This window comes from Bombus flavifrons, chromosome 3 (genome assembly GCF_040668555.2).
Source record: "Bombus flavifrons isolate JBK064 chromosome 3, iyBomFlav1_principal, whole genome shotgun sequence".
NCBI lineage: Eukaryota > Metazoa > Arthropoda > Insecta > Hymenoptera > Apidae > Bombus > Bombus flavifrons.
The window spans coordinates 10,291,975-10,318,444 of NC_138444.1; the positions used below are offsets into that span (position 1 = coordinate 10,291,975).

At 30.6% G+C, this 26,470-nt stretch overlaps 5 protein-coding genes and 2 long non-coding RNA genes across 10 annotated transcripts in view; 5 read left to right on the top strand and 2 right to left on the bottom strand.

Moving 5' to 3' along the window:
- Window positions 1-342: 342 nt before the first annotated feature.
- On the top strand, window positions 343-10,267 carry Khc (kinesin heavy chain). 3 transcript variants are annotated; one of them, XR_011172738.1, is made up of 15 exons: window positions 343-995; window positions 3,883-4,024; window positions 4,136-4,309; window positions 4,399-4,667; window positions 4,757-5,003; window positions 5,081-5,317; window positions 5,391-5,737; window positions 5,823-6,026; window positions 6,108-6,251; window positions 6,333-6,617; window positions 6,705-6,890; window positions 6,966-7,169; window positions 7,277-7,571; window positions 7,669-7,839; window positions 7,940-10,267. XR_011172738.1 is itself a non-coding variant. In XM_069110487.1 (14 exons), exons 1-14 carry the CDS (start codon window positions 837-839, stop codon window positions 8,072-8,074), a joined length of 2,970 nt encoding a protein of 989 aa, XP_068966588.1. In that variant the 5' UTR covers window positions 343-836; the 3' UTR covers window positions 8,075-10,267. The 3 variants fall into 3 exon arrangements, 2 of the variants coding, with proteins under 2 accessions (XP_068966588.1, XP_068966589.1); XM_069110487.1 differs by lacking the exon at window positions 7,669-7,839 and having other exon boundaries at window positions 7,998-10,267; XM_069110488.1 differs by lacking the exon at window positions 7,669-7,839 and having other exon boundaries at window positions 344-995.
- A 1,280-nt stretch (window positions 10,268-11,547) lies between these two features.
- On the top strand, window positions 11,548-12,435 carry LOC138178539 (uncharacterized). The gene is made up of 3 exons (XM_069110491.1): window positions 11,548-11,932; window positions 12,039-12,230; window positions 12,301-12,435. Exons 1-3 carry the CDS (start codon window positions 11,853-11,855, stop codon window positions 12,422-12,424), a joined length of 396 nt encoding a protein of 131 aa, XP_068966592.1. The 5' UTR covers window positions 11,548-11,852; the 3' UTR covers window positions 12,425-12,435.
- A 119-nt stretch (window positions 12,436-12,554) lies between these two features.
- Window positions 12,555-16,161, bottom strand: LOC138178536 (uncharacterized). Its single transcript, XM_069110489.1, has 6 exons — window positions 15,682-16,161; window positions 15,499-15,616; window positions 14,859-15,215; window positions 14,498-14,776; window positions 14,110-14,408; window positions 12,555-14,034 (listed from the first exon to the last, which is right to left on the bottom strand). The coding sequence occupies exons 1-6, from the start codon at window positions 15,771-15,773 to the stop codon at window positions 13,215-13,217; spliced, it is 1,965 nt and encodes a 654-aa protein (XP_068966590.1). The 5' UTR covers window positions 15,774-16,161; the 3' UTR covers window positions 12,555-13,214.
- A 431-nt stretch (window positions 16,162-16,592) lies between these two features.
- On the top strand, window positions 16,593-18,975 carry Rpt6 (26S proteasome regulatory subunit Rpt6). Its single transcript, XM_069110490.1, has 6 exons — window positions 16,593-16,798; window positions 16,871-17,015; window positions 17,101-17,511; window positions 17,600-17,826; window positions 18,362-18,637; window positions 18,716-18,975. Exons 1-6 carry the CDS (start codon window positions 16,781-16,783, stop codon window positions 18,854-18,856), a joined length of 1,218 nt encoding a protein of 405 aa, XP_068966591.1. The 5' UTR covers window positions 16,593-16,780; the 3' UTR covers window positions 18,857-18,975.
- Window positions 18,976-19,325: 350 nt separating this feature from the next.
- LOC138178603 (pre-rRNA 2'-O-ribose RNA methyltransferase FTSJ3) lies at window positions 19,326-22,520 on the top strand. The gene is made up of 6 exons (XM_069110625.1): window positions 19,326-19,541; window positions 19,720-20,183; window positions 20,257-21,193; window positions 21,275-21,724; window positions 21,806-22,190; window positions 22,268-22,520. Exons 1-6 carry the CDS (start codon window positions 19,472-19,474, stop codon window positions 22,518-22,520), a joined length of 2,559 nt encoding a protein of 852 aa, XP_068966726.1. The 5' UTR covers window positions 19,326-19,471.
- Window positions 22,505-24,113, bottom strand: LOC138178612 (uncharacterized). 2 transcript variants are annotated; one of them, XR_011172756.1, is made up of 3 exons: window positions 23,980-24,113; window positions 22,977-23,276; window positions 22,505-22,747 (listed from the first exon to the last, which is right to left on the bottom strand). It is a non-coding gene; the product is annotated as an uncharacterized LOC138178612 (long non-coding RNA). The 2 variants fall into 2 exon arrangements; XR_011172755.1 differs by having other exon boundaries at window positions 22,505-23,276.
- LOC138178613 (uncharacterized) overlaps window positions 24,108-26,470 on the top strand; it is a 131,657-nt gene continuing 129,294 nt past the window's right edge. The window contains exon 1 of the long non-coding RNA XR_011172757.1: window positions 24,108-26,195. This is a non-coding gene — a long non-coding RNA (uncharacterized LOC138178613). The remainder of the gene's footprint in view (window positions 26,196-26,470) is intronic.

A 26,470-nucleotide genomic window follows, 5' to 3' on the forward strand; every position in this document is an offset into this window, starting at 1 on the left:
AATCTGTTTAAAAAATATTGTCATATAATCTACAAAAGTATAATTACAAATTTAGATTCAAATTGAACGACTTAAAGCATTAGTCAACAAAAAAACAATATTTGTAAACTAAATTAAATGAAAAATGTATTATGCAAAAAAAGAGGTTATATAAAATAATTACAGACATTATGCCCAAATTTCAGATATACCAAATAATTTATAAACGTTATAAATAAACTATAATTGATTTTCAAGGAGGAATATTAGCATCCTACAAAATGACCAAACAAGTATTTGGCTAGAAAATGGAATAAGGATCCGACGCCCACGCAGGTTACAGCCCTGGTATGTATGATATCCGCCGACAATGATGTTTCGTGTGCGCAAACAGGCAAGTCGTACGGCGCGCGCGCACGTTTAGTTCGACGCGTTTGCGTTAAACTTTGTCTAGACTTCTCATCGATTGGTTTTTAGAGTACCCGAAGTATATTCAAAAAAATCACTTCCGTGCTTCAATATAGAGTAGTAGTAATGTATTAGTAGAAGAGGGCTGGCCGCGTGTCACACCTTATATCGTCCATGTTTCTTCACCAGTCTAACATAAGTACGATCGTTGATTCTCACCTTTGCACACGCAAATCAACCCACCCGCAAAATCGTCGAACAACGGCAGCCATCTTTGCTGGCTCCAAAACGGGCTGTGGTTTGTGACAGAGAAGACGGTAGTGGTTCTTGATGCGGTTCACGCGACCATCTCGTCGCCTATGCACCCTACGAGAGATCGGAAATCATTTTTAAGTGTGACTAATCAGAATAACTAAGGAACTCGTGTCACGAATTCGAGCTACCGAAATATGGCAATGGAGACGCCGAGGGAGCGTGAGATTGCCGCGGAGGACAGTATCAAGGTAGTCTGCAGATTTCGACCTTTGAACGACTCCGAGGAGAAGGCTGGCTCGAAATTCATCGTAAAATTCCCATCCGGCGGCGAAGATAACTGCATCTCTATAGGGGTACGTAGATTTTACACGCGTCATTCTCGTTTTTAGTTATCACATTTAGTTAACCGTGTTCAGCTTACGTGTGATGTCATCGTGCACAGCTGACAGCTGCTCTCTCGGTCCTTCTCTATATTCAGTATATTCTATCTGTAAACCGTCATGCTATGCATTTAACGCCGATTAAAAGAATCCTTCGATCGACGCACAGGATGATTCATTTTTGTTATTTTCGGCGAAATGGAGATTTCATTCCGCCTCCATCGGTGCTTCGTCGAGCTGAACGATTTCCTCACGTTGACGCATCTATTTCAGCGAATGATTAAACCGTAATTTCAAAGTAGATACAGTACCGAATTGCCAACGATCGAATTTCTTTTTTGTTCATCGACGGTAGTCAATTGTCAATTTAACTACATATATATATTTTGTGGCATTAAAAATTGTTGGCCTCAGATTCGTCAAATACAAGTTCAACTTTGTGAAATGTTTGAGATCGCATTCGCTACAACTTAATTTAATGAACGATCCTGTATTTCTTATAATTATTAAATTTTTGTAAAATATTTCCACTACCTATAGCCTTAATTTCTCCTTATCCTCATTATACCCTTGCAGGAAATATATGTACACTTCATGATTTTTTTATATATTATGATTTTATCAGCTGTACTAATAAATAAATCCCCATTTTATAATAAGATAGATAAATATATAGATTATCAAATCATTTAAGTGATTAGGACTTTTTTAATTGATAGCGTCAGTATTTTTAAATATCTGTCTTTCTATCTATCTCTTTCTTGCATTATGATCTTATTGTTTCTATATAAACAAATAATTTAATTTTTGTAATTGTGTATGATTTTGTATTAAGAATATTAGACAAATATATAATTATATATTATGAATATTTGTTTTTGAAAATATGTTTATGAAAATTTATTATTGTATATAGAAATTAAAACAATTCCTAATGATATTTTTACTTTTGTAGTATGCAATTTGAAATGATCCGACATGTATTTTTAAGTAGATACATGTTCATGAATGTACCATTTCATATAGAAGTCTTTTGATCTTGGAGCTCAGTAAAGATATCGCCATTGTTTTAAAAGGTTCCTGATACAAAGCTTCATTGAGTGCAATTGTTCCCCTTTTTTCCTATATTCTTCCATATTTCAAAGGGACTTACAAATACATATGTAATATATAATTTTCCCTACAATATTTATTTGTGTTTCACACTAATTCGTAAAATATGTAAGATAAAAATAGAATTTTAATAAAATTAAGGTATTGTTACTTATTTAAAATTGGCAAACATTTGTCTTATGTCATTAATATTTTAAATAAATATTATTTAAGTATATTTTGTTTAAAAGTTTCTGGATACCTAATCAAATTTGATAAAAACCTAAAAGTATTATTAAAATCAATAAAATATTTAAAGTAATGCTATATTTTACAGAATTGCTTATATGTATAATAACAAACACGTTTAAAAACATAATAACTCTATACTTTACCAAAATCAATGACAATTAATCATTTTTTCGTCTATATATACCCTGTGTATCTTAAGTATCATATTTACTAATTTTGGTATTTTAGCAATTATTATTTTTTTGATAATTTCTCTATTGTTATTTTTCTTTCTTATCTTTCATTCCCTTTATGTAATATTTCATTTCTGTCCGTAATTGTGGACATTTTTTCGTATTTTTCGTCCTAACACACCCTATAGTATTCCGATAAGGTTAACATCAGGCAATAGCTACTTCACCATTACATTTATTTCTGTTGTATTTAGTATTTCTTCTATACATTTTTTTCATATCTTCGCTAGATACATAAGATCATTATCATGAATGAAATAGTTTCGATTAATGTAACGGAGATTACATTTGTGCAATATACACAAATATTTTTTTTCTAAAATTTTTTATTTTTAACAAATTGTTCGTTGTGTTGTTTTCGGTCCAATTTCCAATTCGCTTTTATATAGGAAGCATTTTCTATTTTTATATATCTCTTAAATCAAACAAAAGTCCGTCGCTCGGATTTAAAAATTTCAAATTTAACCTTATTCGTCATATAGTCTTCTAGTGATTAATGTTAATGATTTTTAGCGTACTAAAATCTTTTTTAGAGTTGCGTACCTTTAAAATCTATTTTCCACAAATCGCGAAATTAGTTTCATTTGTTATTTATCAATTTTTGCTTTTGGAGTAGTTTTTCTTTAATTACGTTTACAAAAATCGAATCTCAACTATTACCTTTTTCACTTCAAATTACCTGTAGTTGCGAAATTATGTATCACAGGCTATAGGCAACGGAAGAAGTTCTCACTTTCTTCAAAATTTCTCTTGCAGAATAGCCTCTTCTCTTGATAAAAAGACTCTCTCAGAACACTTCGCTATACTCGAGTCTTTTCTCTTATTATTAATATGCGACGTGCACACGAAAAGTATTCAAAACGAAGTGATTTCAACTGAAGCTTTGAATTAGCTAGAAACTCTAATTTATGTTTCTGTAATTCTATAATATGTTCTAAATATTTGTATAAATCAAAAAAATATGCGAACATAGCCATCGTGAATTAAAGGAACGGAAAAGAATGTTCTGCTCACGGCTATCATAACGGAGCGTATCTCTAATAATTCACATATATTTTTCAATTTTGTAAATTTTCATTATTCGGACAATGAAATATTTTATTGTCATATAATCAACTAATACGCACTAATACATCCGTAAATTGTATTAATAAAACTATGTAATTTGAACGACTTAAATTGTACAAATATCATATGAAAGTTTATCAAAATATGGCTTCATGTTCTAAAACTTTTGCGTAGTAGCGTATATTCTTTAATTTAATATTGCAATATTATTTTAGGGAAAAGTATATCTTTTTGATAAAGTATTTAAGCCAAATGCTACTCAAGACAAAGTTTACAATGAAGCAGCTCGATCAATTGTCACAGATGTGTTGGCAGGCTACAATGGCACCATTTTTGCATATGGGCAAACATCGTCCGGTAAATTGAAATTTTGTATTAAGTAAAATACATAAATATGTGTTATTAGTTATTGTATCAAAGTTAAGTTCTAATATGATTCTGCTAATGAAATATTTATATGTGAATTAGGTAAAACGCACACTATGGAAGGTGTTATTGGAGACCCAAATAAACAGGGTATTATTCCCAGAATCGTTAATGACATTTTCAATCATATTTATGGCATGGAAGAGAATTTGGAATTTCATATCAAAGTATCATACTTTGAAATCTATATGGATAAGATCAGAGATCTTCTTGATGGTAAGAACTTTATTATTCATTTTACTTATATATCTAACATGAAAAATCTTAAAATTGTTACTTATAATTTTATTGTTTTTCATTCTCAGTGTCTAAGGTAAATCTAAGTGTGCACGAAGATAAAAATCGAGTACCATTTGTAAAAGGTGCAACAGAACGCTTTGTATCTAGTCCTGAAGAAGTGTTTGAAGTGATAGAAGAAGGAAAATCAAATAGGCATATTGCTGTAACTAACATGAATGAGCACAGCTCACGTTCTCATTCCGTATTCTTAATAAATGTGAAACAAGAAAACTTAGAAAATCAGAAGAAGCTATCAGGAAAATTATATCTTGTTGATTTGGCTGGTTCGGAAAAGGTGACTTACATCTACTCTATTAAATCTATCATTACATCTAGTCCCTTCTCCTCAGAATAAACCTGTTTTATGTTTATATTATATTTTAGGTTTCGAAAACTGGAGCAGAAGGCACTGTACTGGATGAAGCAAAAAATATTAATAAATCCCTATCAGCTCTTGGAAACGTAATTTCAGCTTTAGCTGATGGAAATAAAACTCACATTCCTTACCGTGACTCAAAGTTGACTAGAATATTGCAAGAATCTCTTGGTGGCAATGCTAGAACTACGATTATTATTTGTTGTTCACCAGCTAGTTTCAATGAATCAGAAACAAAGTCGACTTTAGATTTTGGTAATAAACGAGATCTTTATTTTTGTCTTGACTAAATATATGAAGTTTTTCGATTATATATTTAATTATTTTCTTAGGTAAACGAGCTAAGACTATAAAGAATGTTGTATGCGTTAATGAGGAATTAACGGCTGAAGAATGGAAGCGTCGTTATGAGAGGGAGAAAGAGAAGGCAGCTAGATTGAAAGGAAAAGTTGAAAAATTGGAGGCTGAATTATCTCGTTGGCGACAGGGTGAAACAGTTAAACTCGAAGAACAATTTAATTTGGTTGAAGCATCAGATGTTACAACTCCAATTAATATGTCCATTGAGGGTACTATACAATTTACTTTATAAGAATGAGAATGTTGTGACATATATTATATAATTTATAATGCTTTCCACAGGTAAACTTGATGATGGTCCAATGCCGGCCACTCCTGGTGGCAATTTGATGGCTGGATCTTTATCTAACGAAGAACGGCAGAAACTAGAAGAAGAACGTGAAAGACTTTACCAGCAATTGGATGATAAGGATGAAGAGATTAATCAACAGTCGCAATATGTTGAAAACTTGAAAGAACAAATTCATGAACAAGCGGAATTAATTGCGACTGCAAGGCGTGAATACGAGAAACTACAGCAGGAGGTGAACCGAACACAGCAGGAACATGAACGGGCTAAGGAAGAAGTAAAGGAAGTTTTACAAGCATTGGAAGAGTTAGCAGTTAATTATGATCAAAAATGTCAAGAGGTACTTTATGTCAATAGCTAATTTCTTATATTATCTGTATTGAAATATATAAGGATATTATTATATTATATATACATTCTTACAGTGTGATATTAAAAAGAAAGAAACAGAAACTTTGACAGAAGAACTTTTAGCAAAACAAACAACGCTGAACAGTACTGCTTCAGAATTACAACAGTTGAGAGATATGTCTGCACATCAAAGGAAACGTATTGCAGAAATGTTAGCAAACTTCTTGAAAGATTTAGGTGAAATTGGAGTTGCTATTGGTGGCGATGAAAATCTAAAGGTAAAAACTGATTTACTACATCGTTTAAAGAATTTCTTATAATGGAATTACATAAAGTATTACAAATCTCATATTTTATAGGTTGTACCTACAGAAAGCAATGGTAAACTTGAAGAGGAATTCACAGTGGCAAGGCTATTCATTAGCAAAATGAAATCAGAGGTGAAGAATTTAGTACAACGATGCCAAGGATTAGAAAGTTCCCAAGTAGACTGTAACAAGAAAGTAAGCGTTCGATTTCGTACTCTTTGAATTCATTATATTTGATTTTTACAATATAACGCTCATTGGTCAATTTTATTTTAGGTTGCCGAATATGAAAAAGATCTGGCTGAATGTCGTTTATTAATTTCTCAACATGAAGCTCGTATGCAAACATTAACGGAATCAATGAAAGTGGCGGAAGCACGTAAACGTGCTTTGGAGGAAGATGTTGATGCTTTACGCGAAGAATGTGCCAAGTTGAAGGCTGCAGAACAAGTACAAGCAGTTACAAATAAAGAAAAAGCAGAAGAAAAGGAAGCAGCAACAAAAATGAGAGTAGCACTAGAAGAACAAATGGATCAATTGCGAGATGCTCATCAGAAACAAGTAAATATACATTTTACATTACTATATATTATTGTTATTGTTATGAATAATTCAATACTAAATATTATTATTATTAATTGAATGCAGGTCGCAGCGCTTAGGGATGAACTGTCTGAGAAGCAAGAATTGATCAGTGAACTTAAAGATTTGAACCAGAAATTCACATTAGCTCATCAGCAAATGCAAGCCGATTATGAGCGATTGAAACAAGAAGAAGCAAACAAATCTGTTAAATTGCAAGAATTAATTTTACTTAATGAACGCCGTGAACAAGTACGTATAAATTTGACAAAAGATATGGAGCAATTAAAAGTCCAAATTTCTGTAATTACTAATTAATTTTTATAGGCTCGAAAAGATCTTAAAGGTTTAGAAGAAACAGTAGCCAAAGAACTTCAAACACTACACAATCTACGCAAATTATTTGTTCAAGACCTTCAGACTAGAATAAAGAAAACTATGATCGCAGAAGATAACGAAGACGATGGTGGATCACTTACACAGAAACAGAAGATTTCCTTCCTTGAGAATAATTTAGATCAGCTTACGAAGGTACATGATTGAAAAATTCAATAATTAAAATTCCAAATTTGATCGTTGAGTATTTTTAATGCGTAATTATACTCTCTATCAAAACATTATCTATATAATTTTAATAGGTTCATAAACAACTTGTGAGGGATAACGCTGATCTTCGATGTGAATTACCCAAACTTGAAAAAAGATTGCGAGCTACGATGGAGCGTGTAAAAGCTCTGGAAACAGCATTGCGAGATGCCAAAGAAGGTGCAATGCGAGATCGTAAACGTTATCAATATGAAGTAGATAGAATCAAGGAAGCGGTTAGACAGAAGAATCTGGCTCGTCGTGGACCTAGCGCGCAAATTGCTAAGCCAATTAGAGCTGGTCAACACCATTTAACCAATGTTAATGCTATTAGAACAGGAAATCGTGGTGAGTAATAATTTGTATAGTTATCTTTGTTATATATCATTTTTTCCAATGCATATAACTAAGTATCTATATTCTTATTTTTGCACACAAATCGTAGGTTTGTTCAATTTTGCATAAAAGGAATCGATAAAAATATTATACATTTTGGAATATATTATCTAATATAGTTAAATATAAATTATATAATTTCATATAAAGAATGAAAGATTATTTAAAAGAACAAACCTTACGAGAATTTTGATTTTAATTTTCAATTCTTTTTTAATAAGTGAGTATGGGTGATTTTATTTATAAAACGTTAATTTTGCGTTAATATTTTTGGTGATATTAGTTTTGATGTTTGTTTATTTTTTCATGTTTTTATTCAGATATGGGTAACAGCGTACAGTGATCGTGAGCATAATGCCAAACCCTTCACTTTTACAGAAAACGAATGCAAGAATGCTTTCATCAATGAAAGCAATAGAGTTCCAGAGACTCTAATTTGTAGTGGATACCCATAAATGTTACAACTATATAGTAAGGGTAATAGACGTAATATATCCGCAAGGAGCACCGCCAGTTCTTTTTATTTGTCTCGAAACAAGCATGTGCTTATTAATGCAAATAAGTGCATTAAGTTATAAAATTAGTGCTGCATGTCCTATCGATTTGTAAATAGTTAATTTTTATAAATTATTTAACTTAATATCATGCACGATAAATAAAGGTGAATGTCTATCAAATAATCATGCAAAGGCCTCTTATGAAGAATGTTTCAATATTTATTTCTATCAAAATTTTGTATACTATATCCTATATCTTTAAAAGGACAAATGAATTCCATTATCATAGAATAGAAAATAAATTCCTGAAAGTGACACTAATGCAATTTGATCGACTTGTCTACAGTAGTTTTAATTAATCTGCTATCGACATTGAAGTTTCCCGACAAATGAGGCAGTACTATTTAAGATTTGGTAGGTATCGCTGACATGAAATGCGATTGGACATGCGGCTTTGAAAAAAACTGTAGGAATGATCGTGGCTTATAAGTATTTATAATTGTAAGAATTCTCTCCATTGCTATTAATACACTTGTGACAACAGATTTTTCGGACCAGAGAGCTCGCTTAACCGAGAGTGTTAAGTTTGTTGGCTATTCTAAATATTATTGAGGTCCAAGAACCAATGGCTTTATGAACATTTTCGACAGAAGAATTTCATCGCTATCCTCGTTCACATTTATTTTATTATAGTACAGTTTTCATTGCATGAATCTTTATATACTCATCTAATTTAAATTAATTTATTATCGCTTATTCTTGTTTATATCAGAGGCTTTTATACTACATTTAAAGTTCTGTAGACCAATGAAATTTGGCCTATAGGGTAAATCTTTTGTCTTAGATATACGTGTTAGTTTACGTTTCTTCATGTTGAGCTTATGCTCGGAAGTTACCTAGATGTATGTACACTGTACGTCTAATAGTGAGCTTTTGCACAGGTCTGCTTAAGTTCCTAAAACCTGTTGCAGGCCGCCGAAAATTCGCTCACACATGTATCTCTTTATTTTTCAGTGTAACAATTGAACGTAACGTTATACACATGCATTTTTTAGAAAACTCTATTCTTTAATCATATTTGTCGATAATTAATGCTTTTCAATGTGTACTTTTTATGTATTTTTTTTTGTAATTGTTTTATTTATGGTTCTGATAAAAATGTACGAGCCACACGTACTTGATGTATTGTCCGGAGCAGGAGAATTCTAAACAATATTAATTTAAGATAGGTTTCTGTAAACTGTGCGCGATTAAATATTTGTTTGTGATACGTTGGAATCTTATTACGCATAGATTCCTTATGGTATGTAGGCAAAAAAGATTAACATTTTCTTTATGAATCATTGTCTCTCGTTGTTGTAGACGACAACGAAAGAAATCATGTTTCCATGTGAGATCATTTTTGTCATCTTCCGTTTTTTAACTTTTGTGATATCGAAGGAGAAATTGTGTTTGCTAATATGCGAAGACAAGTGCGTGGTGCATAATGAGTGCAATTATTATTGAAATATTTTTGTCAAATGTATGTAAATATAATCGTACACTATTACATTTATTTGGCAAATTAACAAAACAATTTTTGCAAATTGCCCTACGCATAAAAGGCTACAAGTATATATATTTAATGCAAAATACACTTAATATTACTGTTTCAAAGCCTTAACGATTATCGAAATATTGTCATACGATAATGTATTTTTCATTCTACTGTTCAACTAAGGTATTAATGTGTTCGCTGAATTTTTGATCATGATTCAATTTCTTTCTTAAGCTAGTGAATCGTGAAATAAAATATCAGCTTAGCCAACTTTTTGATTGTGAGTTTCGGGCATCGACCACTTTTTCCTTATTAAATAACATTTATTTTTATAGAGTATTGTAAAGGCATTATTGATTTTTCAACATAAAGGAAGAAATTGGACGGTACTTAGCGAATAAATTTTCGTTATGATTAAAACGTGATAAAACACAATGATGACTAATCGAGTACTGTTACATAATAGCATAATGTAAATTATCCACGTAATTTTCAAATTGACATACGTATTTATGTTCTTTTTTTACATTGTAATTCGTATGATTCGTTCGTATAATTAAAACAGGCAATGGAGCTTGAAAAAATTTAATGAATTTTATTGTACAAAAAGAAAACTCCTCCAAAATCCATATGCTTGTCGGAAAAAATCTTTTTAATCGGAAATCTCCGATGTATGTATGGGAGAAAATAGAAAAAATCAGAGTTATTATTATTTTCATAATACATCAAACATGTTTAAAATTATAGTAAAGAAAAGAAGAGAAGTAGTTAAACTTATAATAATACATTCACGCTGGAAAACAAGGATCACTGTTAATGAGGAGGTCTATAACCGCTACCGTTTTTTTGTAAACTGTACGAAGTATGCGAATGTGAAGGAAATAAATAAGTTGACAGATGTAGATATTCGTTTCATTGTTTTAGAAACATACCGAAAAATGTACAGAAAAAGTGCGACAAACTCATGTAGTTGTATCACCTGCTTTGCTACACTATGCTTTACTCGAAAAATTATTATATGTTCCATACGTGCGCTTATTTAATTAAGCTCTACATCATAACAAAATTACCGGCGTTTTAAAATAAAAAAAAGATCTATAATTGATACTCGATGGTGCATAGCGAAATCTATAAGTATCGAAGTAGGTTTACTATATAAAATAGAATAATAAAAAAGAATAATAAATTCTTTTTTCATTGCATGTCTTGTGTACATGTTATAAACATTCTTCAAAAGCCCTCAATCAAATTCAGGTCTACCTCATTCGAAGCTGAAAATAGAATGAAATAGAAATTTGAAAAATCCTCCTAGAATTAGATGATAGATTTGTATGCAGAGTTAGAGGGAGGCCATAGCTTCAAGGTACCATAAATTATATTACATTTAACTCACACCCATATTCAATTGAAATTAATAAGAAGTTTATTATTATTACTTGATTAATAATTAACGATAGCTGCATTAACTTTTTAATAAGATACTACTTAAATATTGATTCTTGAATAGCATAGTTATTTAATAAAATAATTTATATTACATGTATATTTGCATTTATTCAATATCAAAATTATAAATATCCAAATTTCCTTATTGATTTTATAAAACTCATATGAATATATATTAATTTACTCTTTAGTCCAAACGATAATGAACTGCTTCATTCAACTAGACTTCATTATTTTATTTATTTTCTTATGGTATTTCTTCAAAGATAAATATCATGAATGGTCTGAATATTATGGACTGGAATGTGGAACAACAATGTTTAGACAACACATTGTCATTGACAGATGTACGAAAAAAATTATTTCCTACAAAGAGTAAACTTGATCGTGCACCAGTATTAAGTGAAAATAAATATACTCCAAAAACATTGGTAGGTAATTGGTTTGAGCGCAGAGCAAGTGACATAAGCCAACCTGATGATTGGAGAACATTATATGAGATAGATTATAAGCCTCATGTTAATAAAACTTGGGAAATAAACCAAATTGCAAAGTGGGAAAATAAACTTATTCAGGAGGTATATGAATATATATATATAAAATATAATCTAAAGTAAATTATAAAAAACAAATGATACATGATGTAATTTTTAAGTGACTTAATTTTTATAATAATATTTTGAAATATAATTTCATTGTAAGGGTTTACCTCAAGAACAATTTTTTGATCATAAAAAGGAATATTGTAGTAATATGACAACAACTTATGATTTGTGTTATAATATTTTACCAAAAAGTTTTAAAGGACTAAAAATTAGATCTTACAATGCAAGGTATATATCATTTTGTGTTAGTTATAAGTATCTCAGTTAATTATAATTATCTCAGTGCTTTAATGTTATATTCATGTTTTATAAAATTTATATTTTGTACTTGGAGACAGAGGAAATGGGTCCCTGAACAGGATCTGATGAAAAGTTTCGGTACATTAACTCAATTTGGCTTAAGAGAAGCATTAAAAGACGAATTGTACAAGAATTCACAAGAAGGAATAGCCAAATGTCAATGGTGGTCTACTTATAGGGAAGAAATTGGGGAGTTAAAGCTAATAAATATTGAACAAGATACTCAGTAAGTTATTATTTAATTTAAATTAAACCTATCAAATATATATCTTGATTTATATTTATTTTCATTGAAGATTTCACAGACGAAAAGTGAATTTTAATGTGCCAGATCTTAGACATTTCGAGCGTAAATTATCAGATTCTGAACAGTGTTTACACCCATTGAAAGTTAAAAATTCAGTGTCACATGCAAATTGAGAATATGATAATATAAAATATATTTGTCCATTAATTAATTTTTTACAAATTTTAACAAAAATGTAATATCTCGGTTGAAGATATTACAATATTTATTTTATTAAGTTATTTTAACATCACATCTTAACACAATAAACATCATATATATTCTTACAAATACACAGAACACTTTAAATTTCATTACTTATATATATATACATAACTTTTTGTGTGTTCAAAACAGCTTTTTTTCGTATTCACAAATATAATAGTAAAGTTAAAAAAAAATCAAATATTATCAATACAAAGTGAACGCAATTTCACATTATTTCATTAATTCTTAAATTTGTTGAGTTACATATATATCTTACTAGTGAACACACACGGAGAACATTTTTTTATCACAAGATTGACAGTTTAGAACGGCAATAATTAATTTTCCGTCAAACCAGTATTCTATTTTCCACTATTATGCGTTCAACTTAACATTATTGTTCAAATTTGATACTTTATAAACTGCATATAAAAAAAATAATATTTATTTACAATTATTTATGTGAAATAAAAAAGTGAGTGATAACAATAGAAAACTTTATACTGGCAGTACATCGCTTATTTATAAATAGGTTGAAATATTATTGATTACTATCCATTAAAATAGAAAGTTTTAAAATACTATTTTTTAAAATAGTAATCAATTGCTTGAAAAATAGTGATTAACTTATTTTGTAACTAATAACTAAAATACGTATAAATGTATGTGGCAAATATAAATTTAGGAAGATCGTAAAAAATGTATGATATACCCTATCTAACGTAACAAAGTAGTACATAATACTATTATATTTAATACAAGTGAACCACATAAAAGAACTGGTAACCAAATGGGATTTGTTACAATAGTGGCGTGACTAGGAAACGGCTGCATTTCAGAGGGACTTTTAATATCATTCATATCCATATTTTGTCTTTGTGAACATTGATCTATAAAAGTTGAATTATTTCTTTTGTTATTTTGGGATAATGATGTTTGTGGTGTACAAAGATTGGTCGATGCAAGTTTCATTGTTTGGTTATTAATTGATTGATTTCTTGATTCCGACAATGGAAATTGAAGACTATATTGAGAAAAAGACCCAACAGGACTATTAGTTTGCCTTAATGTATAACAGGATTGTGTCGCATCTGACATAACTGAACATTGATCAAACTCATGTATGGATGGTTCTCTAGATGGGCCAAAATTAGAACCCACAGAACCAAAACCAGAACTTTGACTGGATGATCTGGACAATGATGGTGCATCTATACCTTCCTGCCAATAACCACCAGCTATCCAGGATGTTTGCATAACTGATTTTAGTTTTGGTGGTGATAAAATATTTTTTTTACCAGCCTTCTTAAAAAGCTCGGAACTTTTTGTGCTATACACCTTCGTTTCAAAAATCTTAGGCATTTTAGTCGAATATTTTGGTTTATCTTCGCCCAATGATAATATGCTTAATGTCCTCAAACTGTCATTCAATGAGTAATTGCTCTCTATCATACTCTTTTTATATACAGGTGGAGAATTGAATACTGCATTATTATTGTTAATAGACATTGGTGAACACTGTGATGCCGCATTTGTGCTATAACATAAAAAATTATTTTATTTTTTGTTATATATAAAATTAGTAAAAAATTAAAACATTAAAATTGCTTACAATAAACTTTGGGAAATTGTAGATTTATAATTTATTGAATTTTCCGCATAAGGAGACATATAATCTTTCATTGTATTTGGTGTTAACCAATTGCTGGCAGTTTTGTTTATATTATTAGCAGTTTTAACATTGACATTAAGATTGTGCTTATTATTTGAAGTTGCTGTACATGAATCAAATAATACTGTATTTTTTGGAGAAGATTCAATTTTTTTAAATGACATATTTTTATTTACTGTACTTTTATATGACTTAGGCATGACATTTATAAAGCCTATGATTGAAATAAATAATAACATCTAAAACAAAAATAATAAATGTTGATTAATTTAATGTACTAAAATTTAATTATTAATGCAGTATATTTTATTTTAATTTATTAGCTTACCATATGATACTGAGTTATATATTGCAGGACAAACCACGAATTCTGAAAATCTGTTGTAATTAATTTAATGTCTTTAAAGGGTAAGAGTATAATCATACAAATCCATAAAAACATAAGTAATATATCAGAACTTTGTTTTTTTGTAGAAGGTATCCAACAGGCACAAAATTGAAAAAATAATCCTCCAATTGGGAAGAATATGAATTCCATGTTATACACTACCATAGATCCTAATATAGTTGAAATTATTCTGCATATTAGTTCGAAATATTTTGAATTCTGCAAAGAATGAAACAATTACAGTGAGAAATGCCATGCAAACCTTATTATTTGTTGTAATATACTTTATTACAATACTTACATTAGCAATTATACAAAATGGTTTTTGTTTAAATAACAACATTTTATATTGTGCAAGCCATAATGATTGCTTATATAATACCTTATTTACTGTACTTTTACATTTTGCACACAATGGATATTGTTGTTCTAAGCTATCTTTAAACTTTTTTATTTCATATTCGTAATTTCTTTCATTTTTTGGTACATAATCAGATAATTTTGATATTTTTAAACTTTCATTCATGTTACATTGTTTGCAGAGACCATTATTTGCACCTTGATTGGTTGTTGTATCCTGGTTGATTGTACAGTATCTTTTCATTTCATGTGAAGATGTCTTGTATTGTTCTGGTATAGTATATGCATAATCACCATTCTAGAATTTGACATGGAAGAAAATATAGGAATAATATTCCAAAACATATATGGAATTGTAAAAGATATCACATAGCCTGTTTCTTATGTTAAGATATTCCAATAGCTTTAAAAATATTTAATAAATCAATTAATTCAACCTAGCGAAATAATCAAAATACATTATATATAAAATTTCATTGATTTAAAATTCTTGGATGTCATATGTATGATCTTCAACATCATAAATTTATATATTTTGAATAATGTGGTCCACTGAATATTAATTGAATAAATTGACTTACCTTAGAAAAGCCATTATATTGTTCACAATATGGACACATCCACCAATTTAGTTGTTGCCGCCAAATCTTTATATCTTTGTTGCAAAACCAGCAGTTTACTTTTATGGGCCATCTTAATCTAACATATAAAAAAATATGATATAATCATGACTGTAATTAGAGGGAAACTGAATAAATACTTACTTAAGTTTTTGGAAGACGGTGATGACTGTGACAACTATTAATAAAGTGATGGTAAATATTGACATAAAATTGAATAATAAGTCAAATTCCATGTTTTATGTGAAGAATATATAAAAACTGAGAGCAAAGTTCATCTCCCGCCGACCGGTTAGAGTATCTTCACCTTAACCTATGCAGTCACGTGGCGTACTAAATTTTCACGTTCTACCTTATACGTTGTATATTTTGTTCTTGTCATAAAAAACACTTTCCGTCATGCGCGCTAAATTTTTTATAAAATTATAAATTAAGTAAATTGTAGCATAGTAGTATATACATTTTCCGCGTCGCCGCCTATTTTACTCCATAAATTTTTAAGCGTGTATCAAAGTATCAACTATACACCATTACCATTCAATCTTACCAACCTTATGTGGAAAAACATAAAATAAGTATAATTTTGAAGAAATAAATTACAAGGCATTAAATAATAAATTTAAAGCAATATCCAATTATTTCTCGATTACTTCAGTAATATTACTCTAGAAAATTATTTGTAAGTTTGATAAATAAATAAGAAACTAAATTGACATTACAATAAAATATAAAAAATAATTATTTTACATTAGCTAAAACTAAAAAGAAGGAAAATGTATATATGAAAATCAAAATAATTATAATTTTATGAAATCATAGTCGTAAAGGATAATTTACAATGAGCGAATGTAATCGATTTATTTTATTAAACGTTTAATAATTTGTTTTAATAAATGATATATAAGGAATTTAATTTATTAATTTAATTTAAAAATCTGTTTAAACAATCTAATTTTTTTTACTAAAGATGGTTTATAAATAATGTACAGGAAATGTATCATTCGATATGAAACTGATTCTCGATAATGTTACAGCTACAGCAAGTAATCGATTCGTAAGTTGATATTGAGTATCCGTACGTGGTACTACGTGATCTATACAGTGGGTATCGATGACAAGCAATTCTTGTAATATTACAAAGAAGTGTCAAGTTCTAAACTTTCTTTCTTGCTTATTTTTATAAGTAAATGGCCATATAAGAACAATTATAATTAGTAATTGATTATAAATAGTGAGTACAACAATGACGCTCACAAATAAGGTAATTGATCGAATGTAAGCAACATGCATAATTTTACAACTATTATAGCTAGTTTTTATCCTTATATTTTAGATGGAAATAGATGAGAAACTTATTAAGGGAGAAGGTTTTAAACCGTATTACATTACTAAAATTGAAGAACTTCAATTAATCGTAGCTGAAAAAAGTCAAAATTTAAGGAGGTTACAAGCACAACGTAACGAGCTCAATGCCAAAGGTATATCAATTATGTTTTCACCTTTTTAACTAACTTTTATTTGTGTTTAATACATTTTGCGATAAAAATTGGTGTTTTTTTGTAGTACGTATGTTACGCGAAGAATTGCAGCTTCTCCAAGAACAAGGATCATATGTTGGAGAAGTTGTTAAACCAATGGACAAGAAGAAAGTTTTGGTTAAAGTACATCCTGAAGGGAAGTTTGTAGTAGATATAGATAAGAACATTGATATTAATGATGTAACTCCAAATTCAAGAGTTGCGTTACGCAATGAAAGTTATACATTGCATAAAATTTTACCAAACAAAGTTGACCCACTTGTTTCTCTTATGATGGTGGAAAAAGTACCAGATTCTACATATGAGATGGTAGGAGGTTTAGATAAACAAATTAAAGAAATCAAAGAAGTTATTGAATTGCCTGTTAAACATCCTGAATTATTTGATGCTCTTGGGATTGCTCAACCTAAAGGTGTACTCTTGTATGGACCACCAGGTAAATAATAAAGAAGCTAATTTTTAAAATCTTTTTCCTTTTAATTAAACTTAGTTATATTGTTGATAAATTTGCAATTTACTTTTAGGTACAGGCAAAACATTATTAGCAAGAGCAGTTGCCCATCATACTGAATGTACTTTTATTCGTGTATCTGGTTCTGAATTGGTACAAAAGTTTATTGGCGAAGGTTCACGAATGGTTCGTGAATTGTTCGTAATGGCAAGAGAACATGCACCATCTATAATATTCATGGATGAAATAGATTCAATTGGGAGTTCTCGTATTGAATCTGGTTCTGGAGGAGATAGTGAAGTAAGTTTTATGCATTTGTTTTATCGACCAGTCGCGGTGACGATGTTGTCACTAAGGAAAACTCGGTGTGGGTGTGTTTTTTGTACGAAGAAAGCGGATTCGTGATGTCCATTGGGTATAACCAATGTTAATGAATGAGAATAGATGGAGGAAGCCTCCTACCAACGTGGCTCGTGGTTGACATTGTTCATGGCAAATGCCCGCTTTTATCGTTAGGTAAATACCCGCTTTCTCCGTAATTTGTAAGAGCGCACAATAAACCTAATGATTGTTCTAAGGACCATCCATAAACCAAAAACGCTTACATAATTAGAAATTCCTTCAAGTTAATAAGATTACGATTGAAACGAATAAGTTAAAAAGCTTAAGTTTATGGTGGGTCCTTTGATTTATTGAGGGTCTGAATAACAGTACGTGGGCCTTTGGCGGCCAGACAACGAGGGATGGCGTACGGATTATCTCACGCGACGTAATAGCATTAGATCTGAAAATTTTAGCTTAATAATGAATTTTTTTATCAACTTTTGATACTTAGGTTCAACGAACCATGCTTGAATTACTCAATCAATTAGATGGTTTTGAAGCAACAAAAAATATAAAAGTCATTATGGCTACAAACAGAATTGATATATTGGATCCAGCGTTATTAAGACCGGGACGTATAGATCGTAAAATTGAATTTCCACCTCCAAATGAAGAAGCGCGACTTGATATTTTAAAAATTCATTCGAGAAAAATGAATTTAACACGTGGTATAAATTTAAGGAAAATTGCCGAACTCATGCCTGGTGCGTCAGGTGCAGAAGTGAAGGTAATTAATATAACGTTTTGCAGTATGCTAAGATATATTTTTATTGTTAAAATTATCTATTTATTTATTTGTTTTCAGGGTGTATGCACAGAAGCCGGTATGTATGCTCTCAGAGAACGTCGTGTTCATGTTACTCAAGAAGATTTTGAAATGGCTGTAGCAAAAGTTATGCAGAAAGATTCAGAAAAAAATATGTCCATCAAGAAATTATGGAAGTAATTAGTTTTATCCTGCAATTCTTTCTTTCTATACCATTTCGCACTTTTTGTAAAACCATCTGTAAATTCTATATAACTTTGATTAAAATGTATACAAAACAAAGATTATAGTTGTAAGAAAAAATTCATTAAAAAAAGTTATTAATATGGAAGAAAATTCAGTATATCATAGTGCATCATTGTAATTAAATGAAATTACTAAGTATATTATATGAATATTATATAGATTAGTGGTGTTTATACTAATACAGATGATTCTCTTTCTCAATTTTAAACAACTTGGTGTTTTTCTTGAAAATATACTATTTTCTATAGTCTATTCAACGAGGTGGGTTAATAAACATAAACGTATTACAATCTTCGTTTACGTTTATTGTGTGACAACGACTATACCCAAATCCACGTCATTTCCGTCCTCATCTTGTTGAACAGACTATAGAGATTTATTTCTTTTTGTGTATCCCTACTCCTAAATTTTTCGTTCGTGGTGGCATGTAGCGCTGTAGAACGGCGTGTTGCATTACATGTCCATTTCAATCCGTTCGTATGTAAATAAGTTACGAGCTTTGAATTAAAATAATTTTCCTATAAAAAGTATAGTTTATTGCAATTCAAAATGGGTGGTAAAAAAAGAAAAATTGGAAAGCAGAGGAAGGATAAATTTTACCAATTAGCAAAAGAAACTGGTAAGAATTTAAAAATATTCTTTTATAAATGAAATAAAGGTTTAAAAAATTAAACTGTTTCCTTATTCAATAAATGATTTAATGTGAAATATTTAATGTTGAATGTGATTTACTTTTAAAGTTTTATTTCATTATATATTATTTACAAGTAGCTCTTTTAATAGGTTATGTTTTATAGGTTATAGGTCACGTGCTGCTTTTAAATTAATTCAGATGAATCGAAAATTTGAGTTTTTACAAAAATCCCAAGTATGCATAGATTTGTGTGCAGCTCCTGGAGGGTGGATGCAAATCGCTCGACAAAATATGCCAGTATCTTCTGTAATAATAGGTGTAGACTTGTTTCCCATAAAGCCCATTCCAGGATGTATTAGTTTAGTTGAAGATATAACAACAGACAAATGCCGTGTATCAATATCACGTGAATTGAAAACTTGGAAAGCTGACGTTGTACTTCATGATGGAGCACCAAATGTTGGTAAAAACTGGCTCCATGATGCATATCAACAAATCGTCTTAACTCTAGCTGCTCTTAAAATGGCAACATATTTCTTACGACCTGGTGGTTGGTTTATAACTAAAGTTTTTCGTTCAAAAGATTATAATGCACTAGTTTGGGTGTTAAAGCAATTATTCAGGAAGGTATATATAACATTTTTATCATAGAAATATAATTTTCAATATATTAATATTGAATTTCTATGTTTTATTTAAGGTGCATGCAACTAAACCACAAGCATCACGTGCAGAATCTGCTGAAATTTTTGTTGTTTGTCAGTATTATATTGCACCAGATAAATTAGATCCTAAATTTTTAGATCCAAAATATGTTTTCTCAGAATTAGAAATTGAGCCCACAAATAAATTAAATGTATATAATCCTGCGAAAAAGAAAGATAAAGTGGAGGGTTACCCAGAAAATGATTATACTTTATATCATAAGCTATCTGTTAAAGATTTTATAGCACATGAAAATGCTGTGGAAGCATTGCAGAATGCTTCTGAAATTGTTTTTGATGATGAAACAATAGCAAATCACGAGAAGACGACCAAAGAAATTAAAGAATGTTGTAAGGATATTAAAGTATTAGGAAAAAAGGATTTACGAAGTTTAATTAATTGGTGGAAGGCAGTAAAGGAATCTTTAAAAGAAAAAGAATCAGATGAAAATGTACAAAATTTGCCTGATGAGGCAACAAAAGCACCACCTATGAGTCAAGAAGAACTGGAAGATTTGGAAGATGAACAAATTAGAAAACAAATAGAAGAGCTTAGAGAAGAAGAAGCTAGAGAGCTTAAACGGAAAAAGAAGAAAGCTAACAAAGAAAGGCAAAAATTAAATGAACGATTGAAACTAAAAATGATTCATAAAGGAAATGAAGGTCCTGTATTAGAAGGAGATGATATGTTTAGTTTAAAAGACATTAAGACACATCAACAGTTAGCAAATATAATGGATCAAGATCCTGATCTAGTAGCAGAAAGTGATGTAGATTCAGATGCAGAACAAAGAAAACCAAAAAAGGTTAGATATAATAAGGATGAAGGACATTTAGATAGCTCAGATTTATACTATAAAACAGAAGATAGTGAACCAGAGGATTCAAGTGATGCTTCAGATGATGATTCAGACAGTGATAAGTCAGGCTTAGGTATTTACTGTTGTATTTATTGTTATAATTTCTTTTTATATTTATAAAAGCTCGTAATATTTTTACACAAATGAATTTTAGGATTAAATGAATCTGACGACGACGATACAAAGAAAGTTTCTAAAAAGAGAAAAAATATTGATGAAGATCCAGAGAATCCTTTATTAACTGATTTAGATCATAGGGACAAGAAAACTAAAAGAATTCACAAAGCAGAATTATGGTTTGAGAAGGATATATTTAAAAACTTAGAAGTTGAAAAGGATGAAGATTTTGAATTGGATAAAATGGTCGAGGAATATAAAAAGAAAGGGGGTTGTATAATAGGACAAGACGGTTCCATAGATAGTGATAAAGAAAGTAAAGTAAAAAAATCTAAGAATATACAAAAAAAGAAACAAGGAGATGCCGAGGACAATAACGACTATAATAGTGATGATACAGACTCTGATTATGATGTTGACAAAATGGTTTCAACTACAAAATCTAAAGAAGATAAAATTAGCGGCAAAGATAATCCTCAGGCGACTAGTAAGTATATTACATGAATATAGAAGAATAGCTTTATGTAGTAAATATAGAACATAATGTAATTATATGTATAATATATAGGTGTAACATCAAAGAAAAGGAAACGTTTATCAGAAGAAGATTTAGCATTAGGATCACTATTAGTTCAAAGTAAAAAAACTCGAAGGGATTTAGTAGATTCAGCCTGGAATAGATATGCATTTAATGATGAAAAATTACCAGATTGGTTTGTACAAGATGAAGAAAAACACATGAAGAATGTGATGCCGGTACCTAAGGAACTTGTTGATGAATATAAAAAACGTGTTGAGGACTTAAATGTTAGACCAATCAAAAAAGTAATAGAAGCAAAGTCAAGAAAGAAGCGAAGAGCGTTACGTAAATTAGAAAAAGCAAAGAAAAAAGTGGAAACAATAATGGATAACACTGACATTAGCGATAGAGAGAAAGCGAAACAAGTTCAAGCGTAAGTGCAAGTTTTTGATGATAATACTAATTCAGTTTGTATTTCTGTATTATATATGGTTATGATTCTTTTTGTAGATTATACAAGAAAGCCCATAAAGAGCCGAAGAAGAATGTTACTTACGTAGTGATGAAAAAACATATGGCACAGAAGAAAGCGGCAAGACCACCAGGTGTTAAAGGACGTTACAAATTGGTTGATCCGAGAATGAAGAAAGATTTACGTGCGGCGAAAGCAAAAGAAAAAACTAAGGGACGTGGAAAGAAGAATAGTGGTGGTAAACCATTACGAGGGAAGTTTAAAGCTCAGAAGAGAAAAAAGACAAAATAATTTATTTTATGTAGAATACAAAATGATTGTATAAATTTGTAATCTCTACTTTTTTTGTAATCCTAAACTTTTAACAACAGTATGACAAAACACCGGAAAACAGATATTACTTTGCAATATTTTTGTAACAGTGTAAATAGTGCATTTTGTACATAAATACATATTGTGTATATAGTGTACACAACCATTTTTGTACATATATTGTATATTTACATTTATTGACACACCTGCAAAGTTAAGTAAATAATTAAGGTTCGTAAATTGCGAAAAAATTTTATAAATAAATTTATCAATATTTAGAAAATACATTAAGAATTCTTTCCAAAAGAATAAAAGAAAAAGAAGATAATATAAATGCAGACGTTTATTCTGAGATGAAAGAAAAATGATGCTTGATATGATTCATAAAGTGATGCAGCACGAGGCTAAATGATATAGATAAATTCCACTACTCACCTGTCCAGCTGCGTAAAGCCTCCCACTATGATCATCATGGTATTACATTTCCCCTTCTCTATACTTCCACTGCTAACGGCACCCTTCCTGGGTGTATTCCGTGCATCGAACATTCTGATGCAATCGTGGCTGCGTAGCGTCGGGACGCTGCGGTCGATGTCAAGGACAAGGCCGATGGCATTTAGAAAGATCGTTTTACGTCGACGTTGTTGCAATGAAAGTGGCGTCGATGAGACTTTTTTTTGGCCCGCTGCCAAAAATCGCATCATCGCCTTCCGGCTTCATCATTGGTGTTAGTTTCTAGAAATATGCATACATGTGCACACATGCAGTATGATTTACTACTACGATTGTTCTCTATTTTTTCTCTACTTTCTGTGTTGTTGATATTGTTAGAAAGTGTTTTTATTATTTAAGAATTTGTGTTAATTGCCAGAAAATTGAGGAAATATTAACGATGATGTAACCACGCAGAGGCGACCCGTTGCAGCGGTCGATGTCAAGGCCGAGCTTAGTAACACATAAATTTCATAATACGATGAAATGCAGTATTTTTGGTACATAGCGAATACATTGGAAGTAAATAGATTGTAATTACATGTTTGTAGGTTTCTGTAAAAGGTTTTCCATATATGATCTTATTACACCTGTTGAAAGATATAATCTTTAAAGCATTTCAAAATATTATCGATAACAAAATCTGATTTTCATTTCTACGAATATTTTAAGAGATAGAAAAACCATTAAATATTACGTACTTATAAAGGTTAATCATTTATATTAAAACGTTTATCATGGGAATGTATTTTCTTTCTCGAAGAAATTGTGTTGTTGGGATTTTATTAAAACACGTTTATGATCTACGATATTAGAGCAGAGGTACGTTTAATATGAATTACAATTGTGATAGCTGCTTTTGCATTTGTTGACTTCTGCTTATATTCGTTACTTCCTCGAAGACAATTTTAGAAAATCGTAATCAGTTTAATTTTAAAGGACGCACCGATATATCTCGGGCGTGGTAATATCCACTTGTTCTAATTTGCCTAGCGCGAGCCAAGTTTGCATTCGGCGCCAAACACTTGTAGGCATTGTAACGATGTTCGTAAATCTTAAAGATGTACTGGCGCCAACGTTGATGACTTTTAGAAGAGCTGTTTCTAACTTTCGATTTTTAAGTTATCAGTAAGTATGTCTATCATGAAATATATATATACGTTTTACTTCGTATATTATCAAATGTATATTATCAAAAGTCTTATTCCAATTGCTAAATTGTTGTAACTCTTCGTTGCATCTCCATGTTAATAGAGGTTAAGTAAAAATTCATTTATGTATAAGAAGAATTGTTCACGTACATATATTATGAAACAATATTCTAATTACGGTTAGGTTATCAACTTTTTTAATTGAATCATCTGATAACATTGAATGTATAAGTTGAACTTAGTAAATTTCGGAACCTTGAACTAAATCGATGGCTTTTAATTCGAGTTAAAATTATGACTAGAAATTGTACCAGAAATACCTACAATTGAAAAATAGGCTATAGTGTAACGAATGAGAAACATATTTGGTGAAACGTGTTTTTCAACAACACTATCGGCGAATAATGTATCATGATAATTATGACAAGGAACGTGTTCGATTAGAAATATCAAGTGTCGATAAAATATTGTTTTTGGTACTGGTATTTATTCATTTTTCAGTAGTATAAACAATGACCAATTGACGTATGTTACTCGGTCAGGTCAAGTTTCCTGGCTTAGGCTCTTTTATGAAAGATTGTTGGTGTGTCTGTGTATCTTTACGCGGTTGGCGCTTACGTCAAGGGCGACCTCGACTTTCCACCGTCTCTAATCTGTATGAGGATCGTTTGCGAGACAAGCATTTCATTTTCACTGTGTGTAACATTAGATATAAGCCTTAAGACTTTGTAATCTCTTTATGAACACATCGAACACTTCATTTTCTCTTTCATCGACTATATTGTCAATTCACACAAGAAGTGAATTCACTAAATGTATCAGATAAGAATCTCATTCAGTTTATTGCTCTATTCTTATTTATTTTGGCATTTAATTAGATACGCTTGATTAATGATTAAGTTTTATTTGTTTACCTATTCTAATTTTGAAAATAAAGTAAATATTCTGCAGATTATGCTCACATTAAAGCTGATAGATCGTTATGATTATTTTGGTTAATATAAAAGTTTTTACTTTTTACTACCATCGTCTCAAGCCTTAAAACCTAAAATTGCCTAATATTTCAATGCAAAGATTATCTAGCTAAGTATAAAGAAATATTAAAAATCAACCTACGCTGTTGCTGCTTTAGCTATTTATAGTATAAATCTGTTATTATAAAATACAATCAGATCACTTGATTGTGGTTTCAAGTGGCAGGAATTTAAAACTTCCTATATTGCAGTAATATCGTCCACATATTCGTCCTTTTGAAAAGATAAATGATATATTGGAATTCCTGTTGCAACTTTTCTTGTTATTTCCACATGTAACTTTGGACCACAAAACCAAAAATCGAATGAGTAAAACGCTGAACGAAAATGGAAATGGGGTGATTGATAGTAAAAGTAAAAATTGCGAGCATATGTACATGAACTGGAACGAATTGGACAGACGTGCATAGTGAGACCGAGATATAAGGGAAAAGAGAGAAAAGTTAGGTAAGGGTAGATGCAGTGAGACAAGAGCTGACGCGCGGTACATAATTGAGAATCGTTAACGCGTCCTCGAGGGAGATCGAGCGGCTGGATTTTGCTAGGTCCTCTCTTACTCTCCGCCGCCGTTACCATCAGCTTGCCTGCCTCTTCTCGTCCCGACTTCCTAACCACGGTGTTGGTGACCTTCAACCGATCAAGAGTGGATGGACCTCGTTGGCCAGCGGGCCGAGGTATAAGGTCAAGGTTGCTGTCGTCGGTGTGCACGGGATATGCGACCTCCGGGATATGCATCGAGCGAGATGCGCGCGCAATCAGCGCATGCGCGCCGCCAGCCGGCTTGTCGTGCGTCGCAGCGTGTCGCGCAAGTCATTGCCAAGGTCTTTGCTGGTCACGGGCAAACCGTTATAAGTAGCGATGGACACGAACCGAAATGCAATTTTTAGACTATATAATTAATATATATATCATTAAATACTTTTAGAATATTGGTTTGAATTCGATGATTGGACAAATTATGAATCTGTATTGTACATGTATGTATATTTTATGATTTTGGGATTTTTTACGAATGACGCTATTAATTTGTTATATAGGTTATGAATGAATTTGTTAATTAAAATATTCAGATATCGATTGATTATTACTAATGCATTTATGTATAGTATGATAGCGTAATAAGATGTATATATTTCTAACGACAAATCGAATTCGTAATAAAACAAATATATAAAAGATTAATATTAAGTTTGCGCACGCTGAGTAAAGTTATTTTGAAATTTGTATTGTATTTGCTCTAATTAACTTTACA

Coding starts and splice junctions, on each gene's coding strand:
- LOC138178539 (XM_069110491.1), top strand. CDS start 11,853: ATGACAACAACTTATGATTTGTGTTATAATATTTTACCAAAAAGTTTT. Junction 11,933..12,038: donor ATTAGATCTTACAATGCAAG/GTATATATCATT, acceptor TTGTACTTGGAG/ACAGAGGAAATGGGTCCCTG. Junction 12,231..12,300: donor AATATTGAACAAGATACTCA/GTAAGTTATTAT, acceptor TTTTCATTGAAG/ATTTCACAGACGAAAAGTGA.
- LOC138178603 (XM_069110625.1), top strand. CDS start 19,472: ATGGGTGGTAAAAAAAGAAAAATTGGAAAGCAGAGGAAGGATAAATTT. Junction 21,194..21,274: donor CAGTGATAAGTCAGGCTTAG/GTATTTACTGTT, acceptor AATGAATTTTAG/GATTAAATGAATCTGACGAC. Junction 22,191..22,267: donor AAAGCGAAACAAGTTCAAGC/GTAAGTGCAAGT, acceptor TTCTTTTTGTAG/ATTATACAAGAAAGCCCATA.
- LOC138178536 (XM_069110489.1), bottom strand. CDS start 15,773: ATGGAATTTGACTTATTATTCAATTTTATGTCAATATTTACCATCACT. Junction 14,777..14,858: donor CATTTTGTATAATTGCTAAT/GTAAGTATTGTA, acceptor CATTCTTTGCAG/AATTCAAAATATTTCGAACT. Junction 14,035..14,109: donor ACAATTTCCCAAAGTTTATT/GTAAGCAATTTT, acceptor TTTATGTTATAG/CACAAATGCGGCATCACAGT.
- Khc (XM_069110487.1), top strand. CDS start 837: ATGGCAATGGAGACGCCGAGGGAGCGTGAGATTGCCGCGGAGGACAGT. Junction 5,738..5,822: donor ATGATCAAAAATGTCAAGAG/GTACTTTATGTC, acceptor ACATTCTTACAG/TGTGATATTAAAAAGAAAGA. Junction 6,252..6,332: donor AAGTAGACTGTAACAAGAAA/GTAAGCGTTCGA, acceptor ATTTTATTTTAG/GTTGCCGAATATGAAAAAGA.
- Rpt6 (XM_069110490.1), top strand. Junction 17,512..17,599: donor ACTCTTGTATGGACCACCAG/GTAAATAATAAA, acceptor ATTTACTTTTAG/GTACAGGCAAAACATTATTA. Junction 18,638..18,715: donor CGTCAGGTGCAGAAGTGAAG/GTAATTAATATA, acceptor ATTTGTTTTCAG/GGTGTATGCACAGAAGCCGG.